This window comes from Emydura macquarii, unplaced genomic scaffold, assembly GCF_026122565.2.
Source record: "Emydura macquarii macquarii isolate MOO-44397 ecotype Brisbane River unplaced genomic scaffold, CSIRO-AGI_Emac_v2 contig_2249, whole genome shotgun sequence".
NCBI classification, from domain to species: Eukaryota; Metazoa; Chordata; order Testudines; family Chelidae; genus Emydura; species Emydura macquarii.
Genome location: NW_027132386.1, coordinates 324,068 through 351,522, shown reverse-complemented (window position 1 = coordinate 351,522; position 27,455 = coordinate 324,068). Strand labels below are relative to the sequence as shown.

The 27,455-nt window shown below is 60.1% G+C and overlaps 2 protein-coding genes across 6 annotated transcripts; both read left to right on the top strand.

The window, feature by feature from the left end:
- Positions 1 to 240: 240 nt before the first annotated feature.
- TNF (tumor necrosis factor) lies at positions 241 to 2,650 on the top strand. Its single transcript, XM_067560240.1, has 4 exons — positions 241 to 754; positions 1,222 to 1,264; positions 1,669 to 1,731; positions 2,211 to 2,650. The coding sequence occupies exons 1-4, from the start codon at positions 575 to 577 to the stop codon at positions 2,648 to 2,650; spliced, it is 726 nt and encodes a 241-aa protein (XP_067416341.1). The 5' UTR covers positions 241 to 574.
- Positions 2,651 to 4,910: 2,260 nt separating this feature from the next.
- On the top strand, positions 4,911 to 27,455 carry LOC137161136 (salivary acidic proline-rich phosphoprotein 1/2-like). 5 transcript variants are annotated; one of them, XM_067560235.1, is made up of 6 exons: positions 4,911 to 5,059; positions 12,920 to 13,047; positions 13,873 to 14,015; positions 18,468 to 18,767; positions 24,134 to 24,311; positions 27,373 to 27,455. In XM_067560235.1, the coding sequence occupies exons 4-6, from the start codon at positions 18,689 to 18,691 to the stop codon at positions 27,431 to 27,433; spliced, it is 318 nt and encodes a 105-aa protein (XP_067416336.1). In that variant the 5' UTR covers positions 4,911 to 5,059; positions 12,920 to 13,047; positions 13,873 to 14,015; positions 18,468 to 18,688; the 3' UTR covers positions 27,434 to 27,455. The 5 variants fall into 5 exon arrangements, 3 of the variants coding, with proteins under 3 accessions (XP_067416336.1, XP_067416334.1, XP_067416335.1); XR_010922042.1 differs by lacking the exons at positions 24,134 to 24,311; positions 27,373 to 27,455 and adding an exon at positions 19,754 to 20,162; XM_067560233.1 differs by lacking the exon at positions 18,468 to 18,767.

Genomic DNA, 27,455 nt, shown 5'->3' with positions numbered 1-27,455 from the left:
ACCCCCCGCCCCGCTCCCCAAAAACCACAGCCCCGGTCTCTTCTGCTTTTCGACGCCTTCTATTTTCAGCTCTTTCCTCTTCCCAGCTTTCGCCATTGCAGACTCTGGTCTTTCCTTCTCCCTTTGTGGGTGGTGCCGGCGCTTCAAAATTTCCTCCCGTGTCATGGGTTTGCCGGGCTGGCGGCAGGTATAAATACGAGGCTCTGCCCTGGGGCTGCACACTTCTCTGCTCACAAATCACCCGCCGACACGAGAGGAAACAGAGGCGCGACCGAGCTCCACGCCGGGGGGGAAGGAACGGACTGAATTCACAGGGAATTCAGAGAAATCCAGAGAAATCAGCGCGGTCACTTCTTAGGTCTGGGGAAATCAGCCCACGTCGCCCGGTGGAACCAGCTGCATTTTCCTCGGGGAAATCGGCCACGTTCCCCCCGTTGAAATCACCGACGTTTCTGGCTTCAGTGGAACCCACTGAATTCACCCAGCGCAGCCTGCCAGATTCACCGGCCCGGCAGGAAATTAACCGCAGAAATCCCCACCTGGAAGAAACCCACCCCTGTGAAAACCCACGACCATGAGCACCGAAAATCTGGTCTACGACGTGGAGAAGGGCAGCGTGATCGTGGTGAGGGAGTCCCGACCCGCCGACGGCCGCTGGAAGTGCTTGAGCATCTGCTCCTTCCTGCTCCTGGTCGGGGCCACGGCCGTCTTCGCTCTGCTGCATTTCAGACACGGGGAGCCCTCGGCGAGCCAGGTAAGCCACGTGCGTGCAGTCCTGCGGGTGAATTTCAGCCACGCACCGCCGGTGGCTGGGTGTGTATTTCGACGCGTGTGTCTTCGGGGCTGGGTGGTTTTAACGACACAAAGGCAGCCCGGGCGGCGGCGAGTTGTGGGTCTCTCCTTGTATTTCTCTATCCATTTGCCTGTGACGCCGGGGGTTTTATCTGGATGTGTGCGTCTGTCTTTCTGGGTGCGTGGTTTCGCACAGACGCCGGGCACACACCTGTGTTTTTGTCTGGGTGTGCTTTGCACTGGCTGTCTCTCTCAGCTACCTTGCATTCACCCGGCTACCTGGCCTGTGTCGTGTCTGCGTGTGGGTGTGGGATGCTCTGAAGATCCTTGCTTTTTGTAGGGCGTGGGGCGCACAATGTCCGTTAACACGCCCTTCCCCTGACTTTATAACCTCTGGACTCAACTCTCCTCTCTCTTTCTCTTTGCCAGGACCCCAAAGAACCCAGGAGTCCGGGCCATTCAGAGCAGCTCAGTAAGTATTTTCCAACATTAGCCCATTTCATTTTCACCCTGGTGATAAATGCAGCCTTTGAACCAAATCTCCCCTCGCTGGGTGAAATTCCTCTTGCCGGATTTACCAGAGACCTATTTACCGGCCACCATCTCCCCAAAGCGGCTAGCAAATTGCAGCTGGTCTCCATTTTTTTTGCCCCGTGACACCTCCACTTTTTCCCGAGGCCGCCAGTCTGGGATTTCCTAAAACTCAGCTTCACTTCAAATTTGGCGCCGGGAAGAGAAATGGAACCGGACAAAATCCCGAGCCCCTTTTTGGGAAAACCTGGCCCGGTGAATCTGAGCCCGCTTCGGCCACATCTGAGCCCCCTCTCGGTGGACGAGGGACGATCCAGGCTGACCATTCTTTTCTCCTGTCTGCAGCAGGTCCCATGACAATGAAGTTGCAAGCTCAGTCGCTGAGGAAGCCGGCGGCCCATGTCGTAGGTAAGAGGAATTTGCGGCTGGGACAGGAGAGGGTTTGAGGAACTGGTCCCTCCTCCTACGGGGGCAGGCGGGGGGGGGGGTCCTTGTGGTCGGGGGTTGCTCAGTTTCAGGTGCTGCAGCCCAGACTTCCACAGAGACACACACGCCGAATAGACACCCTGGCAGACACACATCCCCAGGCAAACGCAGACATAAACACACACAAACGTCTCGCGGGGTGGTGGAGCCCAAAGACTCGGGTTACGCGGACGTTGTGGGCCAAAGCCCTGGAGATGCCGGCCAGCCGGGGATGATCCTGCTGGGTTTTGGCCTAGCGTTGTCTAGGGCGAGGCGTGCCATCGCTGGATTGTGTTGTAGGCTGAACCGGGGTAGATTGACCGTAGGGGACAACCCAGGCAGGGTGTGACCACTCATGGCTGGATCCTAAGGGATCCTCCTGCTGGGTTTTGACCACGCATGCCTTCTTCTGTCCCTCACAGCTTCCAGTGACTCCCAAGAACTGATCTGGACTGACAAAGTGGCCCACACCATGATGCAGAACGGGATGGCTCTGGTAAACAACAAGCTGGTGGTCCCCTCCGATGGCCTCTACTTCATCTACTCCCAGGTGGTCTTCAAAGGAACCCAGTGTCCAGAGGAGTCCATTCCTCTCAGGCATACCATCTTGCGCTACTCCGCCGAGTACCCCGAAAACGTGCCCTTGCTGATGGCCATCAAGTCGTTCTGCGAGAGGTCTCAGCCAGCCGAGAACGGGGACGGGGTGTGGTTCGAGTCCATCTACCAAGGAGCTGTCTTCCAGTTGACGAAAGGAGATGAGATCTCGTCTGAAATCGACTCGGCCAAATATCTGGATATGGACAGCAATGGGCAGGTGTATTTTGGGGTGATCGCACTGGAATTAGGAGTTCCCCAGCAATGATCCACCATCGTCCATCCTTGGCCAACCCACCATCTTCCATCCTTGGCCAACTCATCCTCCAGCCTTGGCCAACCCATCATCTTCCATCCTTGGCCAACCCTTCCACACAACCGGCCTCCAAAGCCATTACTACCACCCCATCTCCCACCACAGGAGACGGGCCATCAGAGACCTTTCTGGACTTCCTTTACCCAGGCTGAATGGCTGCCCCTCTCCGCCAACATGCACCACCTCTATCAGACCACGCTCTCCCTCGGCTCGGCCGTCAGGTTGGAGCGTCGGGTTGCAGCCGGGTAGGACCAACGTAAGGACTTGTCAAGGAAGAGATTCAGGAGAGGCCGGTTCAGAGCCGCCGACCTCCTGAGCTTTTGTGTGAACTCATATTGTATTATTTTTGTGGTTATTATTGGTAATTGTTGTGGTTATTAATTTATTTATTTATGTATTTATATTTATTGGGGCGCACGAAGCAGTGCAGATGCACTGAGAGGCTTTTGTGTGTGTTGTACACACAGACAATGAATATAGGAGATTGTATGGCTGTGTGTACACAAATTCGAAGAGATCATGCACAAAGCAATGCACAGAGCATAGAGGATTGTGTGTCTACAGAATTGTGTGTGTGCGAGTCTACGCACACGCAAAGCATAGCGGAGACTGTGTGTTTGCATATTTACAAAAAGAGAGTGTGTATGTATCACACACACAGAGAAAGCGTGTGCTTGTTTATGTACACCTCAAAAGGGTGTGGCCGATGTGTCTACACATAGACTCACAAAAATGCAGGAAAAGTTGGTGTGTGTGTGTGTATCACATAGCCACAGATAACAGACAATTTTGTGTACACACACACACACACACAGATTTTGCCTGTGGGTATTTGACACAAACCCACACAGATTTTTAGGCGATTCTGGGTGTTTGTGCGTTTACAACACACGCACACACAGATTTTAGGAGACTGTGTGTGTGTGTGTATACAGATTACACAATGTTGTGAGTGTTTATACCGCACACTCACAAAGACACCAGTGATATATTTCTCTTTAGAGCTGCATGATCTCTTTGTGTGTCACAGATTCATCTCTCCAAGGGTGTGACGTTGTGTTGCTTTTTCAGCTGTGCCGCAACACAACCTCAGACCGCCCCGCCCCATTGCTCAGTTTTCAGTGTCCCCCCCTCTCTCAGTACAGATTCAGCGTCGGGTCCCTTTATGTATACGGTGTATACACGGCCCGCGCTAGCTATACGGTTGTATATTACACACAGCCAGGACTCCTGGGTTCTAGCCCCGCTCTGGGGGGAGTAGTGTCTAGTGGTTAGAGCGGGGCTGGGAGCCAGGACTCCTGGGTAACTCAAGGGGGGGGTGATGTTCTCATTGTGAAGGGAAGAAATGTTTGTGTCTGAGATACAGTTTGCTGCCGGGTCTCTCTTTGGGGATTTCAATTGATGTTTTATGTTAAAATGGCCCATTCGGGGCTGAATTCATCTCCGGGCGCGGGGACGCCGTCTTCTCAGGTTATTGTCCTAGGACTTTTATTTATTTTGCGCCCTGGTTATTTATTGTGTGTTTATTTCCCCACCCCCACCTTGCCCTGTGTGGGTGGGGCGGGGAGGAGAAAAAAAAAATGTTTGTCTTGTGTTGTTAACGGCTCCTGCGAAACGGAGCAACCAATAAAAAGTGGAAACGGAGATTTGAACCCGGGCTTGCATCTTCTTGGGGTGTGTGGGCGCTGAGCCCATCTAGCCGAGGGTGGGGGGAGCTGGCCCTCTCCCCGCTCAGCTCAGATGACATCCAGCCCCATAGCCCGCCTGCCCCCCGACACCCTGCTCAGACCAACGAGCCCATCTAGCCCGGCGTCAGGCCTGGTCTGTAGCGAACAAACCGGCTCACCTCCCCCAACGCCCTCTGAAGCTGACGGCCGAAGCTGGCCCCACGGCAAACAGGGCTAAACCCGGGGCCAGCAATCGGGGCGGGGGGGGGGGCTGGAAATTAGCAGATGATTTCTAAGCCTGGGGGGGTGAAGGGCTGAGTCACCCCCTGGGGGAAGGATTCCCCCGATCAGCTGTTGGACCAGGCCTCTCTGCTCCGGCTGGGGCTGGGACTATGGGGTGTGGGGGGGGGGGGGCTAACAAGGATCCTGGCCCCCCCATGGGGCAGGTAACGAGCAATTAACAACAACCCAAAAAAAGCCCATCAGGGCCTGGCCCCGGGCGTGGTGCGGCTTTGCTCACCTGTGGGGCTGCCCCCCACCTGCAGTGTCTCTCTGCCTCCAGCCCCGCCCGGCCTGGCCCCACCTGTTGCCTCTGCACTGCCCCCTTTGCAAAGCAAACAGACCTGGCCGGGGGCCAAGGTGGGGCTGCTGCTGCTGCTTCCCCGCCCAGCCAGGCCAGGACCCCAGGTGGCAGGTAGGTCCTGGCAGAGCCAGCGAGTGGGTGCAGGGGTGGCCTCGCCCGGCGGGCAGCGGGAAAGCGGCAAAGCCGGGACTCCCCACCACTGCCACCGCCTGGGGAAGCCCGTGGGGGAAGGGGGGCTCTTGTGTCCAGCTGTGGGCGCCCCCGTGGCAGGAGAGACGTGGCCCGACGGGCAGGGAAGCAGCCAGAAACGAGGCACGGGTTCGAAACCTCCACACGCCGGGCGGAACTGGCTTCGTTTAGGCCTGGGGGAGCCCAAGGGGGGGCCGGGAACCAGGTCCGAAGCCCAGTGAAGGCGGGCACCTCTGCGGACAGGCCCGGCCGGCTCCGGGCTGGCGTGGCACCCGCGGGCGGGCGAGGTGGGGCACTAGGGAAAGCTTCACCCGCCTGCCGGGGCAGCACCGGGTGCTTTGTTCGGGTGCGGGGGCGGGGGGGGGGGCGATTTGTTATTGTAGGGTCTCTGCGAGAGAGAAGGGCGATGGCGGGACCTCGGGCGGGCTGGACGCCGGCCGGGAGGGTCTAGATAAAAGCCAGCCGTGCCAGGAGCGCCCGGGCACAGGCTCAGGTACCTCTCGGGTCCCGGCCGGTCCCACGCTCTGGCTCATGCACGCCCGGGCATGATGCTTCCTGGCCCCCCCGGGCAGGTCCGGTCCCCCCCTGGAAGCCGTAGGAGACCGAGTCTTTTCTCGTCAGGCCAGCCGGGCCGGTCCTTGCTTTCTAAGGAAGCTAAATTTAGTCTCTGGCTAATCACACCCCCCCCCCCCCCCGCCCCGCCACTGAGTCACATCCTTGGTGAGAAACCCAGGGCAGGTATTTTAAGAAGGCCCCCGGCAGGCCTGGGTGCATGATCACAGGAGTGGGGCCTAGTGGTTGGAGCAGGGGGGCGGGGAGCCAGGACTCCTGGGTTCTCTCCCTGGCTCTGAGAGGGAAGTGGGGCCTAGTGGGTAGAGCAGTGGAGGAGGTGGGGGTGGGGCTGGGAGCCCGGACTCCTGGGTTCTTTTGTACCTTCCCAGCGGATGCCCCTGGGTTATTTTTGAGACTTGAGGCTTCAGATTTCCTTCCTCTTCTGCGTTCGTTCGTAGCTGCTATGTGCCAAGAGATTGTGTCTCCCATCCCCCCACCGCCCCGGCAGAGCTGTGGGTGGGGGGGACCCCAGGGCAGGGCCGGCAGGGGGTGGTGGGTTGGGAGTGAAGGGCACCAGCTGCTGGAGAAGCCCTGGAGTTGCTGGGGGGGGCATCTCCCAGGGGACCCCCCCCCATGATCAGCATCCAACCAGGGAATCTCCAGCTGGGGGGGGAAGGGAGTTTGGAGGGGGTGGAAATCAGGGTGCTGGAGGTGCGGGGGAGGGGAGATGGGTGGGAGTCCTGGTGTTTAGCCCTGGGTGCCCGGGGGGGTTGCTCACAGACAGCTCCACCCAGAAAGGGGGTGTACTGGTGGGGAGCAGCCCTGTGGGATGTGTGGGGCTGGGGCCGTGGGGTGCAGCTGTGGAGAGGGGGCCAGGGCGGAGGCCGCACGTGGGGGGCTGTTGGACTGTGAATCCCTCTGTGTCCATCCGTCTGCCCCAGGCTGCAGCACCTCGGGGCACCTGGGACTTCCCCCCCAGACACGCACAGACAGACAGTCAGACACAGACAGATACAGCCTGTCAGCCACTGGGCATCCCACCCCTCCCCGCCCGCCATCTGGGAACGCACCCACCCCTCCTTGGGGTATCAAACCAGTATCAACTGGCACATAGCCCAGAGAGACCCTACAATAACAAGTCATCCCACCCCACCCCCGACACCTCACCCTAACCAACCACCCTGCGCAGGCCCCAGACAGACCCCCTACAATAACAAACCGGGAGACCCTACAATAACAAGCACAACGTGGACAATCTGCAGGAAGAGATTCTGGCTCCAGGCTCGGATGGACTTTTCCGCTTTACGCCACCACCACCCCGCCTCCTCCCGGCTTTTCCCACCTTCCCTCCGGCCGGTGACAGGCTCCCGGCTCAGCCTGGAAATCCCCCAGCTCTGCACTGGGCCGGGCGGGGTCCCCTGGGGCCCAACACGCCTGGGTGTGTGTGTGTGTGTGTGTGTGTCACAGCCCCGCCCGCGTGCCCCTCACTCCCGACCCGCAGCCCCCCCATGCCTGCCCAGCCCTGGGCTCCACTGGTGCCCCCCCCCCCCTCCGCCTAGCCTGGGGATCCACCCCCCCCCCCCCATGCCGCCACTTCCACCCCGGCACCAAAACTGAAACCGGGCGTTTGGTAACGCGGCTTCTCCAGCCCCGCGTGGGCGGCCGCTGAGCAACGCAGCCAGCAGGCCTGGTGCAACCCTCGCCCGGGGCAGGGAGCTGGGGGGGGGCGGGGCAGGGAGAACAAGGGGCTGCGGGTGGGGGGTGAGGGGCACCGGCACAGCTGGGGGGGTCCCGGGCCGGGCTAGCAGCTCGCTGGCGTATTTCCCTCGCGCCGCAGGAGACAGGCCCTGGGCCCATCCTGTGCCCCCAGGGGACAAGCCCGCCCCGCCGTGGGGCCGCTCCCGGCTTTCTGCCGCCGGAGGTTCCTCTCGGGGCTTCCCCTGCCCCATGGAAACAGCTCGGAGGATTCTCCAACCCCCCCCCCACCCCCCCGGTGCCTCGCGGCACCGAAACTGGGTCACTTCCGCTTTCCTCTCTCGCCACGGAGCATTTCTGGGCTGCTTCCCTCCTGCCGAGAGAGCTGGCAACGGGGGGTGGGTGCTGTAGGCACGAGCCTGCTGTAACCACTAGGGCCAGGGAGAGAACACCACTCCCAGCCCCTCCCAGAGCCAGGGAGAGAACCCAGGAGTCCTGGCTCCCAGCCCCTCTACTCTAACCACTAGCCCCCACTCCCAGGGCCAGGGAGAGAACCCAGGAGTCCTGGCTCCCAGCCCCTCTACTCTAACCACTAGCCCCCACTCCCAGGGCCGGGGAGAGAACCCAGGAGTCCTGGCTCCCAGCCCCTCTCTGCCCCACTCTAACCACTAGACCCCACTCCCCTCCCAGCGCTGGGGAGAGAACCCAGGAGTCCTGGCTCCGAGGCCCCCCTGCTCTAACCCGGCCTCGAAAGTGGGTCAGGGCCTGTGGGTTGCTTCTGGGAAGCCAAGAGGACGTGACCCTAGACCGGGTTCATCCTCCCCTCGCCCCCGCCCCGTGTCCGGTGAGATGTGGGCGTGGGTGTGGGGCAGGGGCCTGGCGTTGATTCCCGGAGAGACCCTGTTCACTGCCTGCGTCATGGCTTCACCTGCTCAGCCGGGCCGGAAACTCGGCTGTCCCCGTGGCGGGACCGGATGGGAGCCGGCCCCCCTACCGGGGAAAAGCCCCATGCCCTGTCCCCAGCCCTCCTACCGGGGAAAAGCCCCATGTCCCATCCCCTGCCCCCCCGAGCCAGCCAGGCCGGCCCCGCTGCCGGATGGGAGTCGGCACCCCGCAGAAAAGTGGAATCACGTCTCTGGCTGCGTCAGCCCCGATTCCCCGTGTCACCCGGCCCCGCCCCGGGAAACGCTAGCCCCAGCGCAGGGGGTGCTAGCCACACGCCCCAGAATAGCAGCCGGGGGTGGAAGTGATGCGGCAGCGTTTCTGTTCCATCCGCCCGACGGCTGCGCTCGGGGCATTTTCCTACTGGGGTGTGTGTGTGTGTGTGTGTGTGTGTGTGTGAGTGTGACATCGCTCAGAACCCAGGAGTACACACACATGCGCGCGCACCCAGCTCTAACCACTAGCCCCCGCTCCCCTCCCAGAGCTGGGGAGAGAACCCAGGCGTCCTGGCTCACAGCCTCCCTGCTCTAACCACTAGGCCCCACTGCCCTCCGGGTGCTGGGCAGAGAACCCAGGCGTCCTGGCTCCCACCCCCCAGTCAAATCCCCTATTGGCTTGCTGGTCAGTGCTGCTCAGTTTCATTGTTACTCCGTGGCATGGGTGTGTTTTGTGTTGTTGCACGGCTGGGTTGTGTTGTGGTCTCTGACAGCGGCGCGTCCCTGTTGTGCTGCTGGGAGCTGTGTTGGGTGGCGGCATTCGTTGTGGTGAAGCACTGTTCTTGGCCCATGTGCTGTGGGTTGTTGTGTTGTGTGTGTGTGTGTGTGTGGGAGGGGGTTGTTGGGTGGCTGCCAGAGGCTGACATGCATCGCCCTGTTGCACCGGGGCGTCGTTGTGTTGCGTTGCATTGTGTTGCATTGCGCTGTGACGTGAGGGTTGCACTGTCAACAATTTGTGTTGCCTCGTGGGTCCCTTTGTCACACGGGTTTTGCATTGTGGGTCCCTGCGCTGCATTGCGGGTCGCTGTGCCACACCGCGCCTGCGTGGGGAGATGGGGACGACCCAGCCCCACGGCAGCGGGATGACCCCCACCCCAACAAAGGGACGCAAAGCCCCAGGACTCCTGAGTTCTCGTCCCGGCTCTGGGAGGGGAGCGGGGCCTAGTGGTTAGAGCCGGGCGTGCGTGTGGCAGGACTCCTGGGTTGTGAGCGACTGCGCACACGTCTTGGCAGGAAAACTTGCTGAGAGCAGCCGTCGGGCGGATGGAACAGAGAAGCTGCTGCTTCGCTTCCACCCCCGGCTGCTATTCTGGGGCGTGTGGCTAGCACCCCCTGCGCTGGGGCTAGCACCTCCCGGGGCGGGGGCCGGGGAATCGGGGCTGACTCAGCCCGGGAATGTGATTCCACTTTTCTGTGGGGCGCCGGCTCCCCTCTGGCCCCCGATGCAGCCCCACGGCAGGGACGAGCGGGCGCAGGGGCAGGCACCGGGCCCCACGTGCCAGCTCTCTGCTGGCTGGTGGCCTGTTTCTCTCTCCGGTGGTTTTGTCTGATCCGCCAGCTCCGACACTGCTGCTCCGAGGCGTCCCCGCCACTTCCTCTCACCGCCCGCGGCCCTGCGCGTGCCCCAAAATCCCCCGGCGCCTCGCGGGGCTCGGCCCTGCCTGCCTCGGGCTCGGCCCCGCCGGACACGGTACCAAGAACCAGCCATTGCTGTTTCCCTGGAAGCCCTCGAATTTGCCACCTCTTCACACCTCCCAGGGCCGGGGGGGTCGGGATGACGGGGCGGGGGCGCTCTGGGGAAAGGACCGAGGTTTCACACCTCTTGCTACTGGATTCACTCAGGCTTCTGGGCAAGCGGGGAAATTCGCAGCCTGAAAAGCTTCCCCGAAAAGCTCAGAGGTTGTCCCCGAAGTGAGTTGCTGTTTATAGGTAAACGGCTGGCTCTGGGGTGGGGCGGGGGCATGGGTTATACAGGGACCCCTCACCTGGTGCGGAGATGCAGCTGGCTCTGGGGTGGGGCACTGAGATGCATTATACAGGGACCCTTCATCCAGCGCTGAGATGCGGCTGGCTCTGGGGTGGGAGGCGGGGACTGGTTATACAGGGACTCCTCACCCGGCGCTGAGATGCATCTGGCTCTGGGGCGGGGACGGGTCATCTGGGGACCCCTCACCCGGTGCTGAGATGCAGCTGGCTGTGGGGTGGGGCGTGGAGACAGGTGACCCAGGGACCCCTCGCCCTGTGCTGAGATGCAGCTGGCCCTGGGGTGGGGTGGGGGGCTGTTTCCTGTGCAATATGACTGGCTGGGGACAGACAGCGATGGGGGAATCTCCTCTCGGGTCAGTATTTGAAGGAGGTGAGGACGTGGGACCAGCCCGGCCCGGGGGTCCCCCTGCGCCGGGCCAGGGGGGGGCAGGATGCAGCAGCGGAGCGAGATGCAGCCTGGGTGGTGGCACGATTTCCCCCCCCCCCCCGGGATGTAGGGCCGGTGAAAGCAGGGGGGGGCGGTGACTCAGACAGACCCGGCTGTGGGGCGAGGCGCTTTCCCTGGGGTGCCAACCCCCAGCTTTCGGTTTCCAGGGCAGGGGAAACGTTCAACCGAGGCGTCCGGGCTCCCCCCACCCCCACTCTCAGCCCCCATCCCCCCCTCCCAGAGCTGGGGAGGGAACCCAGGCATCCAGGCTCCCAGGCCCCGCCCCCCCGCTCTAACCACTAGACCCGTCTCCCTAACTCAACACGGGGCGGGGCGGGGCGGGGGCGGGGCTGAGGCGCCCCGGCAGCCTGGTGTGCGGGCGCCCCCTGGTGGCTGACAGCCGCATTGTCCGCGGCAGGGCGCCCGGCCCCACGGCGCCCCCTGGTGGCTCTGAGCCGGAAGCACCGACCCCCCCAAAAACCGTCCATCTGCCCCAGAGCCCCCCACGACCCCCGGCAGCCCACAGGGCCCAGCTGGGCCGGAGACCTGCCAAGGCCTGGAGCCAGGGGGTCATATAACGCTGCCGGTGCCCCTCACTCCCGACCCACAGCCCCCTGCGCCCCCCCAGCTCTGCCAGCGCCCCTCATTCGTGGGCAAAGCACGAGTCGGCTTCAGAGACAGATTCTGGGGGTCCCTGACCCCGGTGAGGTGGGGGGGTGTCTCCGCTGCCCCCTGCTGGCTTGGATCCGCTGTCTGTCTGTCTGTCCGTCCTTCCCCCCCACCCCCGCCCCGCTGCATCTGTCTGCCTGGCCCCGGCAAGTCTCGATCTAGGAGCCGTTTTGCCGGCGGGGGGCGGGGCCGGGTCTGCGCCAGGGACGAATCCAGCCCTGAGCCCAGCAGGGCCAGGATCGGGTCCATTGAGCCCGGCTGGGGGGGGCCCGGATCGGGTCCGATCAGCCCCAGCCACCACCGACCCAGGAACGGCCACGGGGACTGACGGCTCCTGGGCCAGTGGGTTTCCCACGGGGGGCTCGGCGGGGGCGGGGGCAGAGCCGGCCCCAGGCCCGGGTGGGGTCGCTGGAGGGTCTCACGGCCGGGAAAGGAAACGTCCCGGCACCCGGAGCCGCCCTAAGCGGTTCGTTCCCACGCCCCCCCCTCCCCCCCGCTCCCCGGCGCAGTCCCTCCCTTCGCCACCGGAGGCCGACAAGGAGCGCGGGGCCCCCCAGGTGCCGTGGGCGGGGTCCCGCCAGCAGAGCCGCAGTCAGTCCTTGGGGTCCGGGCGCCGCCTGGGGGGCTGGGTGAGGGGCTGAGGGGGGGTCGGAGCCGATGGTGGGTCGAGGCTGCGGCTGGTGTCTCTGAGCTTGGCCCCCAGCCCCACCGGTGCCAGCTGCCCTAGATGTAGCTGCTGGGCCCACGGCTCTGCCCAGAGGCTGGACCCCCCCCCCCCTCCAGCCTGCAGTTGGCTTCTTCCACCTGGCAGCCGAGAGCCCCGGACGCCTGGGTTCAGTCCCCACCCCCCCAAGACACTCACGCTGGCGAAGGTGACAATGCCGCTGTGAAATGCAGCCACCTCTGGGGGGGAGCAGGGGGATCCCTTCTCCGGGGCTCCCTGGCCCAGCGCTGAGAGGTGGCCCCTCTGGGGTGGGGCAGGGAGCAGAGATGCCCCCCCCCACAGCAGGGGAAAGGCCCCTTGTCCTGTTCCCTGCCCCCCCTGACCCTGGAGCTGTGGGGCCAGCCGGGGTTTGTGTCTGGGGCGGGGGGATTAGCCGGGATAACTGGGCCGGTGCCAGCCAATGAGTCACCCCAGATTGGGGGTGGGGGGGAATAAGGAAAAAGTGACCCCCCATAGCCCCCTCCTCTGCCCCCCAGCCCCACCCTGATCCCAGCCCCATAGCCCCCTCTCCTCCCCCAGCTCTGCTCTGAGGACAGCCCCCCTCATAACCTCCCACACCCCAGCCCCACCACGGTCTCACACCCCATAATCCCCCTTCCAGCCCCCCCACCTCTCAGCCCCACCCCCCACTGCTCTCCCATGTGTGTGTGTGTTCGGGGGGGGGGAAGCATGTGACGAGTTCCTTTCGTTTTCAGCCCTTGCTGCACTTTAATACTTTAATCACACAAATAACGACATTCCCCTCCCCCAGATCTCACCCCCGGCCCCCCTTCCTCTCTCCCACCCCCCAGGAGCCGACTGACCCCAGAACAGGATTTGGCCCCCTTCCCCCGCCCGGACCCCCAGTGTCCCCCGGAGTTTTGGGCTCAGCGGAGTCGAAAGTCACCAGCACTTAGAGAACATTTGCGAGGGTGATCAGGTGCGTATCACAGACACCCCAGCCCGAGATCCGGCCCCGCCGCGCCAGGCACTGTACAGACACGCCGACAGAGCCGCTCTGTACGGACACAGGGGTCAGGGGGCTATAGACACCTAGAGCTGCGGTGGTAAGGATACTTCCTCCTGGGGGTCCCGCACAACATCCCCGGGGTCCGTGCCCCCCTCTGGCTGGCCGGTCTCTCCCCCACCCTCCTCCTTCAGCTCGGCGACGCTGGCGTAGTCGCTGTGGTGGGGGGCGGGAGCCTCCCGCCCCTCCCCCCCGGCCCGGACGGTGCCCAGGTTCTGCAGGGAGGCGTATTGCACGTCGGGCTGGTCCTGGGAATCGGCGCCGCCCTGGCGGGGGGAACCGGGTGAGGCAGGGGGTGAATAAGGAGCAACGCCCCCCACTCCCGACCCACAGCCCACGGCTAGCCCAGCCCTGCCCCCCAGCACAGCCAGTGCCCCCACTCCCGACCCACAGCCCACGGCTAGCCCAGCCCTGCCCCCCAGCACAGCCAGTGTTCCCCACTCCCGACCCGCAGCCCCCCCCCCCGCTAGCCCAGCCCTGGGCTTCCCCCACCCCCCACACAGGCTGGTGGGTGCCCCTCAATCCCGCCTCTCACTCACCTTCAAAGCCGCCAGCTTCTTTACTGTAACAGAAAAGGAACAGTGTAAGTCCCCACTCCCCTCCCAGCGCTGGGGGGAGAACCCAGGAGTCCTGGCTCCCAGCTCCCCCTGCTCTAACCACTAGCCCCCACTCCCCTCCCAGCGCCGGGGGGAGAACCCAGGAGAAGCCTGGCTCACCTTGTCTCTTGGCCCGGCACAGGCAGATGGACAGCACCAAGATCAGAACCAGCATGATCAAGAGCCCGCCTGCCACGGTCCCGATGGCCCAGTACGGGATGCAGCAGCCTGGATCTACGAGACACCAGACAGGCGAGCGTCAGAGCTGGGCGACCGCAGGCTCAGGTCCGTGTCCCCCTCCCCACGCTGCCCACCCTCTGATCTAAGCCGGGGATCTGGGCCAGCCGGGCTGGATCCTGGCCGGGCCGGCAGCCGCCGACGCCAGTTTGGCCCCTGGGCTCTGCTGCCTGGAGCCCACTGAGGAGAACCAAAGCGGGAGAGCGAACCCTGCCAGCGGATTCCCGGGGCCGAGAATGAACGAAGCCGCGAGGTAGAGCCTCACCTGCCTTGTCTTTCCCAGGCAGCCGAGGGGGGCTGATCTCGGTCCACCCCGAAAATCCGGGGGGCAGGGCAGCCCTGGGGCTGAGCCAAAGTGGCTTTGCTTAGTTTGTAAATGTTCAGCTAATCAAAGAGGCAGGAAAACAGGGGGTTTCGCTCCCATTTCTAGGGTTATTTCGGGGGGGCAGGGGGCATTTTTCCCAGTGAAACAGTTTTTCTGAGCCCTGCGGATCCCCTCCCTGCCCCCCCAGGCTCCCCAAACTGAACCATTGGAGTCTCCCCGGCGCAGATTCGGGAGATTTTTTAGGCTGTCGCAGAATTGTCGTTCTTCACCCGCACCCCAAATAATAATCCTTAGTCGGTGGGAAAAGTCTCCCTCCTCCCCCCATCCCTTTGAGAAATGAAGTGACTCCTTCCGCCCTGGGCCCCGTTTCTAACCACAGCGCCCCTCCCCCCACTGCAGCCAGTCCCCTGGGCTGCCCCAGGCTGGGGTCAGCTCCTGGGGTGGGTTATCGGGGAGATTCACGCCGGACTCACCTTCTGAGGTTTCACAGCACCAGTTCGTCGCATTGGGACAATTCCCACCTGTGAGGCCAGGGGAGGAACACAGATCATGCATTGGAAACACAGCGAGAGAACCCAGGAGTCCGGGCTCCCAGCCTTGCCCCGGCTCTAAACCACCAGACCCCCCTCCCCTACCCTCCCAGAGCCAGGAAGAGAACCCAGGAGTCTCCCACCCACCATGACCTGGGCCCTGGCAGGGACAGGTATTATTACCCCCCTTTAACGAATGGAGAAACTGAGGCAGACATTTCTCTCTCCTGTGCAGCACAGAGGTAGGTAGGTGGCTGATTGTGTGGGGCTAGGTGGATGGGGTCGGGGGCAGGGGGCTGGATAGAGGGTGTGGGAATGGAGCTAGGTTAGAATCATAGAATCACAGAGTTGGAAGGGACCTCAGGAGGTATCTAGTCCAACCCCCTGCTCAAAGCTGGACTAACCTCAGCTATATCATCCCAACCAGGGCTTTGTCCAGCCTCAGCTTAAAAACCTGTAAGGATGAAGATTCCACCACCTCTCTAGGTAACCCATTCCAGTGCTTCACCACCCTCCTAGGGAAAATATTTTTCCTAATGTCCAACCTAAACCTCCCCCCTGCAACTTGAGACCATTGCTCCTTGTTCTGTCATCTGCCACCATTGAGAACAGCCTAGCCCCATCCTCCCTGGAACCCGCTTTCAGGTAGTTAAAGGCTGCTATCAAATCCCCCTCATTCTTCTCTTCTGCAGACTGAACAAGCCCAGTTCCCTCAGCCTCTCCTCATAAGTCCTGTGCTCCAGCCCCCTAATCATTTTCGTTGCCCTCCACTGCAGTCTCTCTAACTTGTCCACATCCTTTTTGTAGTGGGGGGCCCAAAACTGGACACAATATTCTAAATGCGGCCTCACCAATGCCGAATAGAGGGGAATAATCACTTCCCGTGACCTGCTGGCAATGCCCCTCCTAATGCAGCCCAATATGCCATTAGCCTTCTTGACAACCAGGGCACACTGCTGACTCATATCCAGCTTCTTATCCACTGTAACCCCCAGGTCCTTTTCTGCAGAGCTGCTGCCCAGCTTGTCGGTCCCCAGTCTATAGCTGTGCATGGGATTCTTCCTTCCTAAGTGGAGGACTCTGCACTTATCTTTGTTGAACCTCATTAGATTTCTTTTGGCCCAATCCTCCAGTTTGTCTAGGTCCTTCTGTATCCTACCCCTACCCTCCAGGGTATCTACCACTCCCCCCAGCTTAGTGTCGTCTGCAGACTTGCTGAGGGTGCAATCCACCCCATCCTCCAGATCATTGATGAAGATGTTGAACAAAACCGACCCCAGGTTGGGTATGGGGCAGGCGGGATCAATGTATCCAGCCACCCCCTCCACCCCACTGTCCCCCCCACGCTTCCATCCCACCCCGTCCAGGCCCCTAATGGGGACCCTTGAGTGGGGGGCCACTCACCCATCCCCACCAGCCCAGCGGGCAGCTCAGCGCAGGCCCCGTGCCCCCCGGCAGCTGTCCTGGCCGTCGGTCCGTCCGTCCCCTGGCTGGCTGCGCGTCCTACAGCTGCTGGAGGGAACTTCTCCTTCCAGCCCCTGGCCCCGGAAACCCCAGAGTCACAAAACCAGAAGCAAGAGTGCGGCGGCTGTATCCGCCTGATACAGCAGCTGAGGGGTCAGCACAGGGGCTGGGAGCCAGGACGCCTGGGTTCTTGCCCCGGCTCAGGCAGGGCAGGGGAGTCTAGTGGTTGGAGCAGGGGGGCTGGGAGCCAGGACGCCGGGGTTCTCTCCCCAGGAGACCCCAGATGGAGGGGAAGTGAGAGGGGTGGGGCAGGTTTGCTGCCCCCAGGGGAGGTCCTGGCAGAGGCAAAACTTCCGCTTCTCATTGTGTGCAAAGCCTCAGGGCCCCTGGGGACCTGGTCGGCCCTGGGGGGGCAGGGAGTGGGGCACGAGCCCCACCCTTTCTAGGGGGCACAGCTGGGGGATTGAGCAAGCTAGTGGGGTGGGGATACAAAGAGCCAGGACACCTGGGTTCTCTCCCCAGCTCTGGGAGGGGAGGGGAGTGGGGGCTAATGGTTAGAGCAGGGGAGAGCTGGGAGCCAGGACTCCTGGGTTCCATTCCCAGCAGACAGTCGTTGCAAACCACCCAGTTCCGTGACCAGGGTCCTTCCCTTTCTCACACTCTGCTGATTGTGCAATGCCTCCCCACACACACACACACACTCCACACACAAACACACGCACAACCATCTGGTTCCTTCCTTTTGCAAAACAACCTGGCAACTTCCGGGCAGCAGCAGAGGCCTGGCTCCTCATCCGCCCCTGGGCATGGCAGGGCGAGCCTTCCGCGGGCACGGGGAAACGCAGCGGATCCCAGGCGTCCTGCTCTAACCGCTAGCCCCTGCTCCCCCCCCCCCAGAGCTGGGAGAGAACCCCGGCGTCCTGCCGCCCAGCCCCCCCCCCCCCGCCCCTGAAAAAAGACCCCCTGGCTGCTCATCTGTGGCAGACGCATCTTGTGTGTGCGTGGCCCCCGCCTGCTGGCACTGTGTGAGTCCAGCTAGTTCACAGAACGGGTCCCACCGCTTAACATTCAACGTACAAACCACGGTGACTCGGGGCCTTTCTAGGGTCCCCCCCACCCCCCCAGCAGTTCATCCGTGCCTATGTTACTGTAGGGCCTACAGCATGTCATCGGCGGGACCAGGGGGGTCGGGGCGCCGCCGCGGGAAAGGAAGACCGGCGGTGTCAGCGAGCAGAGGTTTCTGTTTCTGAGTTTATTCACTGCCTCGTGGCGCAGCCGGGGACAGAGAAAAGGAGCCAGGCGAGAAGCTGGGATAAGGCGTCTGAAGGCAGCAAAGGGAGGTGACGAGCACCCAGCTCCGGGCGGCGTCAGGACCCCCAAATAGCAGGAGATTGGATTAAAAAAACAGGGATCGGGCCCGGAAAATCACCGGATTGGCTGGGAAAGTCCTGAGTCCCGGGCCTGGAAAATCACTGGATTGGCTGGGAAAGTCATGAATCCCAGGCCCAGAAAATCACTGGATTGGCTGAAGGGAGATCTGGGGACGTCAGAAATTGCCCAGTGGGCGGGGGGGGGGGGAATTGTGAATCTGGGACGATCACAAGATTATCTTAAAAAACAACAAATTGGGGCCTGACAGAGGACGAGGCTGGCTTCAAATTAGCGTGACTTGGTCCTCAGGGATGAGGAGACTGGCCGAGGGGAACCCACGCGTCACAGTTTTGAAGTTAAAAAGTCGTAAATCGAGGTCCTGGAAGAGCCAAGATGTAGCTGGAAAAATCATAAGATTTCTTTTTTTTTTTTTTTTTAACGATCCCCATAAATCCGGACCTTTGGTTTTTCAGCTGGCCTTTGGGTTTCTCTGAGTGACTCCGGGTCACAATTTCCAGCCATTCTCCACGGCCGGCAGGGGAGAGAAAGAGATCAGTTTTTTAACCCGAAGCCCAGATTCTCACAGATTCACAGGACTCCTGGAGCTGGGGCATGCAGAAAAGGGTTGTCATCAGTTTGCAAGTGTTGGAAACGCGGAGGCGAGGGGCGTGGGGGGTCTAGTGGTTTGAGTGGGGGGGGGCTGGGAGCCAGCACTCCTGGGTTCTCTCCCTGGCTCTGGGAGGGCAGTGGGGTCTAGTGGTTAGAGCAGGGGGACAAAGAAACGTCCCATTTGTGTCTTCACATTCGCAGCTGGCGTTTGGAGTCAATCTCCCTGAGTCGTCTCTGTCTCCGCCGGGACACTAGGACGAGAAAATGGAAAGAGAGATGCTCAAATGAGTGTGTCTGTGGGGGGGGAAGCGGCTGCCCCCCAACTTGGTGAGGATGGAAGTGTGTGAGATCAGCACCCGCAGATCTGGGAAGGGGGCTGCGGGTCGGGAGTGAGGGGCAACGAGCGGCTCACGTTTCCTCCGATGACACCGGCTGGTCCCCAGGGCGACGGCGGCCAGGCCGAAGACACAGATCAACCCCCGCAGGAAAAGCCACAGGAGGGTGAGTCCGTCGGGCGTCACGTCCAGGGGGGCTGGAGGGGTTAGAAGGGAGGAGAAGAGGGTTCTGTGGAAAATAACACCGGCAGCCAGAGAGAGGACCCAGGCGTCCTGGCTCCCGCTCCAACCACTAGCCCCCACTCCCCTGCCAGAGCCGGGATAGAACCCAGGAGTCCTGCGCTGCCCCGCGACTCACCCGCTTTCACCACCTGCAGCCACGTCCCGTTGCCGGCCACCTCTCCCAGCGAGGGGATCTTCACCAGGCACCGGTAGGTCCCGCTGTCGTAGGGTCTCAGCTCCCGGAGCTCCACGTCCGCCCTCCTCTCCCGCAGGAAGCTGCGATCCTGGGCCCGGCTCACCCTGCCCCGGAACTCGTGGGTCCCGTCGCTCACCTCCAGCCGGGCGCCCGCCACCTCCTTCACCCACGTGTAGCTGCCCAGCCTGGGCTCCCGGCTGCTGTTGTAGGAGCAGGGCAGGGTGACGGAGCCGCCCTCCACGGCCTGGACGGAGCCGGGCTGGGAGACCCAGAGAGTCTGGGTCCGGCAACCTGGCAATGAGACAACGCAGGGGGCAAATGTCAACATGGACCCTGAGCTCGGCCAGCCTGGGTCAGCCCCAGGGTCCAGCCAGCCGGGATCCGGTCGGCCAGGCTCGGGCAGGGCCGGGCGCGGCACGGGGTGAGCCCAGCAGGTCACGTCGAGTGTGATCCGTCCCGTTGGCCGTTCCCGGCGTCTGGCAAATCTAGTGAGCTAGGAATCACCTGCGCCCCGTCTGTCCCCCGTGCCCCATCTATCTATCTATCTATCTATCTATCTATCTATCTATCCATCCCCATACACCCCCTCTATCTGTCTGTCTGTCTGTCTATCTATCGCCTTTTCCAACAGGCTGCACAGTTCTGGCTGATGCAGCGACCAGCCCAGAATTGCGATTTGGTGCCTCTCACGCGCCGCAGAAGACGCCTGATTTAACCTGCTTTTTATTTTCTAGCCTGCTCGGGCCTGGTTTCCTCGCAGTTTAACCTCCTCGCCTTTGTGCGCGTCCGTCGCCCAGCCAGTGTCCCCCAGGAAGCGGCAGAGCTGGTCAGAGCAATGAATTATCAGGCCCGGAACCGGAGCCAGTTCATTAGCTCGAAATATTTCCAGCTACAACCCGGTTCCGCTGGAAACAGATCACGATCGTTCGTTGCTGCTCACCGTTATCTGTGTGGCAAACATTTAATGCCTTTGAGTCTGGAAATAAATTGGTGCTAACAGCTTGGCCGAAGCAAACAGCATTTTCAGTCGTCTAATGAGGTTATTATCGAATTAATTCTCATCGTTCCTTTGGATTAGATGATCATCTGCTGGGATTAAGTTTGAAATGATCCCGGGATTATTTTAAGAAAGCTCTCTTTAAATGTTAAAGAGATTACGATAATCGGATGGGATTAAACGACACATTCCCATCAGTCTCTGGGGTTCAGTGATGATATTCTGAAAGGAAATGTGGGCTATTTTTTGAAATGAATTGCAACAATTTCCTGGAATTATTTTTTTTTTAAAGGAAACAAACTAGCTGCCCTGGGGTTCGTTTCTTCATTAAATGTCCGTCGTTTGCGGCAATTAGCAATCACGTCGCAATAATGTTGTGCCTTGGACTGTGAAATAAATGGGTGTAATTCTCCCGGGTTCAGGTTTAAATTCAGGGCAGTCGTTTTCAAGGAGGAACAGAGACATTCCCGCAATTTCCTAGGACTCGTTTATTACCTGGGATTCGCTCAGACGTGAATTTCAATCCTTGCCTCGAGATTAATGCTAAAAGACATTGCAACTGACCCGCTGGCCTTCTCTTTTTTAAAAAGAAATTGCAATAATTTGAGTGTGATTTTTTAAAATTGTAATAATTGCTTTGGGATTCTGTTTAAAGAACTTGCAATAATTCTGCTGGGAATCTGAAACCCATTGCAAGAATTTGCTGGTATTTATCAATAACTGCATTCATTCACTAGGAACACGACTGTCATAATTTGGTTAAATTCACTATTACATCATCATAATTTAGTACCGTTAACGCTCAAATCAGTTGCAAACAGCTGCCAGCTTTAGTCTTAGGGAGACTGAAATAATTCAGCGGCAGGAACTCTTAATGAGCGTGCGATGTTTTTCCAGGATTATTACAGACTGGGATGATATTTGAACGGCACTGCAGAGATTCACTGGGATTGACTTTTAAATATATTGCAATCATTTTCAAGGAATAGCGAATAAATTGTCTTCATTCGCAGAGATTACGCTGTAAAGAATTAGCAATCGTTTATGGGAGTTGCTCAGACATTGAATTCATCCGCTGGCGTTATATTTTAAATGACACAATTCTTATTTAAATATTGCAAGATCATGAATATTTAAATATGGAAGAATTCTCTGGCATTAGCTCCTAAATGTCATTACGTTACTTGGACGAATTTGAATCAATTTCTATCATTTTCCAGCATTCATTCTTTTAATTAATTCCTCGCACTGATGTGCAAAGGGGGAACGAATCAATCACCGTGACTTGCTTGGATTCGCGCAAATAAATTGCAATACTGGAGGGTTGAGTTAATCGTACGGCCGTAATTTCCTGGTCAGAAATAAATTGCAGCAATCGGGTGATCCCGGTCACGATGAAATCTCACAAATTAAATTACAGGAATTTTTAAATCATTTCCTCCATTTAATTCATAACCTGCCACTATTTTGTGGGCTTAGCTGTCAAAATGGAATCATTTAACTGGGCTAAAGGGTTAAATAATTTATCATTGACTATAAAAATATGACGGTTCCCAAAGGCATTAGCTGGATTTAGGTGTGAAGCTAAATCCAGCGAGGCTGATTCTTCAGAGCTCGGATAATTAATTGCTTCTATTCGGCCCAATCCTAGCCAGAATGGTTAAATATTTCAAACCCGTTTTGGTGACTATCGCAATTTGTCAATTCCACCGGATTACGTCATCTGTTGGATTAGGACCATTCCTTGAACGGCCGGGGCAGCAGAGGACGTTTGAACTCGTTAAGGAAACGTGCCAAGGCCGGTCCAGGACGGGCCGACGCTAGGCGAAGAATCCATTCTTCGGAAAGTCTTAGAATAGCGTCTGTTTAACGAGCGGGATCTCTCCTGATTGAACCAGGACCGCCGGTTTTTGAAGTGAGGGACTTCAAACGGAAACGCTCTCCCGGGAGCTGACGGAAAGCTGCCGTGGCGGTGAAGATGCAACACATTTCATGATTCAGAGGGGCAGCCCCGTTAGTCTGTCTACAGCAAAAACAACGAGCGGCCTGTAGCTCTTTAAAGACCAACACATTTCATTTCTGCAGGCATCAGCTTTCGTGGGCTGACGAAGTGGGTTGCAAGCTGTGGGCGGCCTATCCTGGCTTACAGGCAGCCCCCCAACCTGAAGCAAAAACTCACCAGCAACCGTACACCACACAACAAGAACACTAGCCCGGGAACCTGCCCCTGCCCGGCTCTGCCCGCACATCGACTCTAGTGACACCATCACTGGTCCTAACCACATCAATCACACCAGCAGGAGCTCATTCACCGGCACATCCACTAATGTGATACATGCCAGCATGTGCCAGCAATGCCCCTCTGCCATGGACATTGGCCAAACCGGACTGTCACTGCGCAGAAGAATAAACAGACACAAATCAGACATTAAAAATGGGAACATCCATGAACCAGTGGGAGGCACTTCAATCTCCCAGGACACGCTGTCGCTGACTGGAAAGGTGCCGAACTGCTACAAACAAACTTCAAAACAGACTTCAGCGAGAAACTGCCGAGCTGGAACTGATCTGCAAACCTGACACAGTCAGCCTGGGTCTGAACAGGGACTTGGAACGGTTCTCTCGTTACAAGAAGTAATTGTCACTGTTCACACGTTCTCACCTCCTAATCAGTGGTTGTGAACAGGCCTCAACTACTTCCCCATTGTTGTTTAACCTTGGATAGGTCTATATGTACCGCTAGCTGATTTCTGTCCCTTACACTGAGGATGTGGGTTGCAGCCCATGAAAGTCGATGCCTGCAGAAATGAAACGTATTAGTCTTTAAAGTGCTGCAGGACCCTCCTTGTGTTTTTCTGCAGAGGAAGCGTTCCTGAGCCCACGGCCCAGCCTGGGTTATGGGGTTCACAGGTCGTTGGATTTATTAATGATCAGCACCGAATTAGCTGGGCGGAGAAATCGGGGCTGGCCTCCGGGAGGCCTTTGGCACAATCTTGTTAATTTCCAACATCCAATCCAGGAGAAAGCAGAGCCGTGGGGGATAGACACGGGGGGGGGGCGGGATCCCACACAGGGCTGGCTGTGCCCGGGGGCTGTTCCCGTGGCCCCCGCAGCAGGCAGGCCAGGCCCATAACCTTCCCCCCAGCGAGGTCAAGGCAACCTTCCTCCACCCAATTCCTGAGGCCCCCCTGGGGTGCGGTCAGGCCTGCCGGGCCAGCGGCTGGTTTGAATCCTGGCGGTGGATTTTTAACGCCGCTGGTGCCTTGAGTGTCTTAAAGGCCAGGCTGCTCCCCCCACCCTCCCGTTCAACCAGGATCTCTCGTCCACCTGTGGAACTCCTCGCTTCTTGATGGGTATTAATTCCTCCCGGCCAACAAACACCGCCACCTCTTAGACCGCGAGACAGATCTAGTCAGGGCGGGACGGGCGTTGTGGGGACGGAGACGGGGATGGACAGTTACAGGGGCACGGCTGGGAGCGGCGGGGCAGGGAATAGATGGGGTTGGGGGGTATCCGTTCGTCTGTCCCCACACACACACACATGCAGCTGACCGGCTACGTCTGTGCACCCCGATCTTTCTTGCCGTGGATTCACCCCTGCACCTCCATCACTGCCCACTCCCGGTGCCCCAGCTCCCATGCCGGCATTGTGCCTCCACCCCCCCCCCCGCCCCGTTCACCTGCAATCAGGGCCAACGTCCACAGCACGGTCCCTGGGGCCATGGCTGCCCGGGTCTGAGGGCAGAGGATCCAGTGGGGCGGGTGTGATTCGCACGGGGGGGGGGTCAGGAAATAAGCAGGGGGCGAGCGAGAGTCACGCCTTCGAGCACCACGCGCGTAACACGGCCAGTGTTTGACGCGCATCAGGCTTCCTGCACCAGTGCCAAGCGAGGGGGGAGGTGAGGGGCCCGGACGCCTGGGTTCTATCCCAGCTCTGGGGAGGGGAGTGATGCTTAGTGGTTAGAACGGGGGTGGGGGGGCTGGGAGCCAGGACTCCTGGGTTCTGTCCCCGGCTCTGGGAGGGGGGCCGGGTGTACAGGACACTATTCATTTAGCTGCCCGGCGCATTCACCGGACGTGACTTTATTCCGTTAAAATGTTGCACTTTATTCCGCAGGCACCGGAACCGGACCCAGGATCCCAAGCACGGTCGCAGCCGGGCCACCTCCAGAGGGAACATCCCCTCTCTGCGCCTCCTCCAGACCCTCCTCCCCCGCCACTGGTGCCTCCCAGGATGGCGTCAACCCTTCGTGCCCCGGCGTTGTGCGGACAGCGGCTTGGGGGCGAAATGACGGGTGAGCTGAGCACACACGGGCAGGGCCTGGGGACCCCGGGTTCTTCGTTCCATTCTCTCCCAGCCCCCGACCCCCCAGCCGCCCCCCCCCCCGGCAGGCCCCACGTTTGGGCTCCCAGCGGCAGCAGGGAGCTGGGCCCCGCTTCGCCTCGGCCGTTGCTGACACGTGCGGCACAGCCCGTGCTCTCGGCTTCCTGGCAGACCACACGGCCCTGCTTCCTCCCCCGCCATGGACTGAGCGAGGTGACATCAGCGGCTTCTGAGAGGCTGGGGCTGCAGAAACTGGGTCGCGGGCTCGCTCGAGCCCCTTCGGGAGGAAACAGACGCCAGCCGCATCTTCCACTGCCTGAGAAACCACCGTGGCAGCGATTAACCCTCATGCTCCAAGGCAGACAGGGAGGTCGGGGTCAGGAAGGGACGGTGAGTCCGCTGCTGGTCACTGGGAGGAGTGTCTTGGGACGGCTTCAGAAGCTGCAGGTCAGGAGTGAGGGGCATTGGCAGAGCGGGGGGAGGGGGAAGGAGCCCTGGGCCGGGGGAGCAGGGGGCTGCGGGTCGGGATTGAGGGGCACCGCAGGCAGAACTGGGGACGGGGACAGGGATAGACCTTGCCGGTGCCCCTCACTCCCGACCCCCCCTGCTCCCCCAGCCATGAGCTCCCCCCAGCACCGCCGGTGCCCCTCACTCCCGACCCACAGCCCCCTGCCCCCCCCAGCCCTGGGCTCCCCCTGGGCCACCCCGAGAGGTGCCGCCCTGTTTTCCCTTGCCCCATTTGGGGGTGATTAGGCCGTAAATTGCCAGCGCCTGGTGCCCTGGGATACAACCAAAGGCTCCGCCCTGCAAGGGGGGGGCGGGAAGGCAGCACCCCGAGACGGGGCACAGCCTCACGGTTTTGCCAAGGCCTGTGATTAGCCGGCCTGGCTCCCTCCCGGCTCCCCGCCAGGCACAGAAACGCGCTGAGGGGCTTGGGGCAACTTTGTTCCACCGCCAGGCAGGCTCCACCCCAGACTCAGCATCGCCGACAACCCGGAGATGGTTGGAAGGGAGCCACTCGGGTGGGGCATGCAGGGGAGACAAAGGAGGCGGCCTGGGCTGGGGATACAGACCTGGGAGCCCTCCCCCCCCCGGTGCTGTGGGGGGGGGACGGCTGTGCAAGTGGTGAAACAGCAGGGCGAGGCCGCCACCCGGTGGGGAACGGTGGGACTGCAGCTCCCGGGCGCAGGAGTGGGGCTGAGCGGGGCAGCAGCGCCCCCTGGTGGGAGGATGGAGAAATGCAGAGGGGCTGGTGAGAGAGAAAGTGTGTGTGTGTGTGTGTGTGTGTGTAGTTCTGTGTGAGTGTGTGGCTGAGGCTGTGTGTGTGGCTGTGTGAGTGTGTGTGCATGGCTGTGTGTGGTTGTGTGAGTGAGTGTGTGTGTGTGTGTGTGTGTGGCTGAGGCTGTGTGTGGCTGTGTGCATGGCTGTGTGTGTCTGAGTGTGTGGCTGTCTGTGTGAGTGTGTGTGTGGGGTGCGTGTGGGTCTCTGTCCTACTCCCCCTGGCTGAGCCCCCCTAGCCCCGGCCCTTGCGCCCCACGGTGGTGTACACGATGTGCTTGTCCCCAGGCACCGGCCGCCGGCCCATCAGCACCCGGATCTCGGCGTAGTTCAGCTCCGGCACCGGGGCCTGCGCCTAGGGGTGAGACAGACAGACAGACCTGTCAGTCTCCCGCCATGGCCATCCCCAGCCCCCACCCCCCAAGTATCCCCCAGGTGAGGATTGGCCCCACCTCCCCCTACACCTCCGGCATTGGGGCTCCCGGCCCTTCCCCCGGGGAAGGGAACCCCCAACCCACAGATCCACCCCACCGGTACTGGGCCATCTATCCCTGCACACACCCCTCCGTCCATCCCTCTATCCATCCATCCTTCCATCCATCCCCCACCCTCCATCCCTGGATTTCACTCTGTTCCCTCCCCTGCACTCGCTCCTTGGGCCCCCCCCTACAGTTCATACCCTTCACTGCCTCCACCCCCTGACTCATTTCCCTGAGGACATTAGCCCCCAACCTTCCCCCCGCGGGGCAGGATCCTGCACTGGGGATGGGAGCTGGGCCAGGGGCGAACGGAGGGAGCCAGTTCTATGGGGCACAGCAAGCTCTCACCGGTGTTGGGACTTCTCCAGGCTGGGGTCCAGCTTCTCTCCTGTCTGGGAGGGGGCACAATTAATTAACAAGCAGGGGCTAGGAATCTGTCCTCAGTCGCCAATGATCAGTCCTCTGGCAATAGCCAAGTAGCAGAATCAGTAGCCAATTATAAAAATCATCAGCCTAATCACCTCTCAGTAACAGGCAGTGATCCGTTATTGGTATCAGCAGAAATCAGCAACCAATAATCAGCAGCTAACAAGCCTGGCCCAGAGCAGTGAATTCTAGTCAATACCTAGTAGTCATTAGTCAATAGTCAGTAGCCCCATCTGTCATGGATAAGCACCAGCCGGTACCCAGCAATCCGTGGTGATGAATCAATAAGCAGTAATGGGCAGCTGGCAGGAAGAGGACGGGAATTCTTAGCCAGGAATCAATAACTAGTCCTCAACAGGCAATTGAGCCATTAGCCAATGAGCAGTAGCCAGTTGTCAATAACCTTTAGCCAATAATCAGCAGCCATTTGTCAATGGTTGGGAGCCGGTACTCTTTCAACAATCTTTAGCCAGTAACCAGTAGCCAAAACTCAATAATCAATAGCCAATAATCAGCAGAGGACAACAAATATTCAGTAGCCAGTAATAGACAACCAGGAGCCAATTACCAATCGGTAACTAGTCATCAATAGCCAATAATCAGTAGCCAATAATCAATAATAATTAGACAATAACCGATCAGTAGCTAATAATTAAGAGCTAATAATCAATAACCAGGAGCCAATTATCAGTCAGTAGCTAGTAAGGTCCCCAGTTAGGGGCCAGGATCAATGTCAGGGTCCCCAGATAGGGGTCAGGGTTGGGGTCTCAGGTTACTGGTGGGGTCTTGGGTTCAGGAGCAGCCCTCCCCCCTCCCCGCCTGCTCTCACCTCGTCTCCTCTTCTGGCAGATCAAAATCAGGACAGCGGCACCGCCAACGAGCCCCACGGCGACGCCCAGCCCTGAGCTGAGAGCACCCAGTGCCAGGGGTGC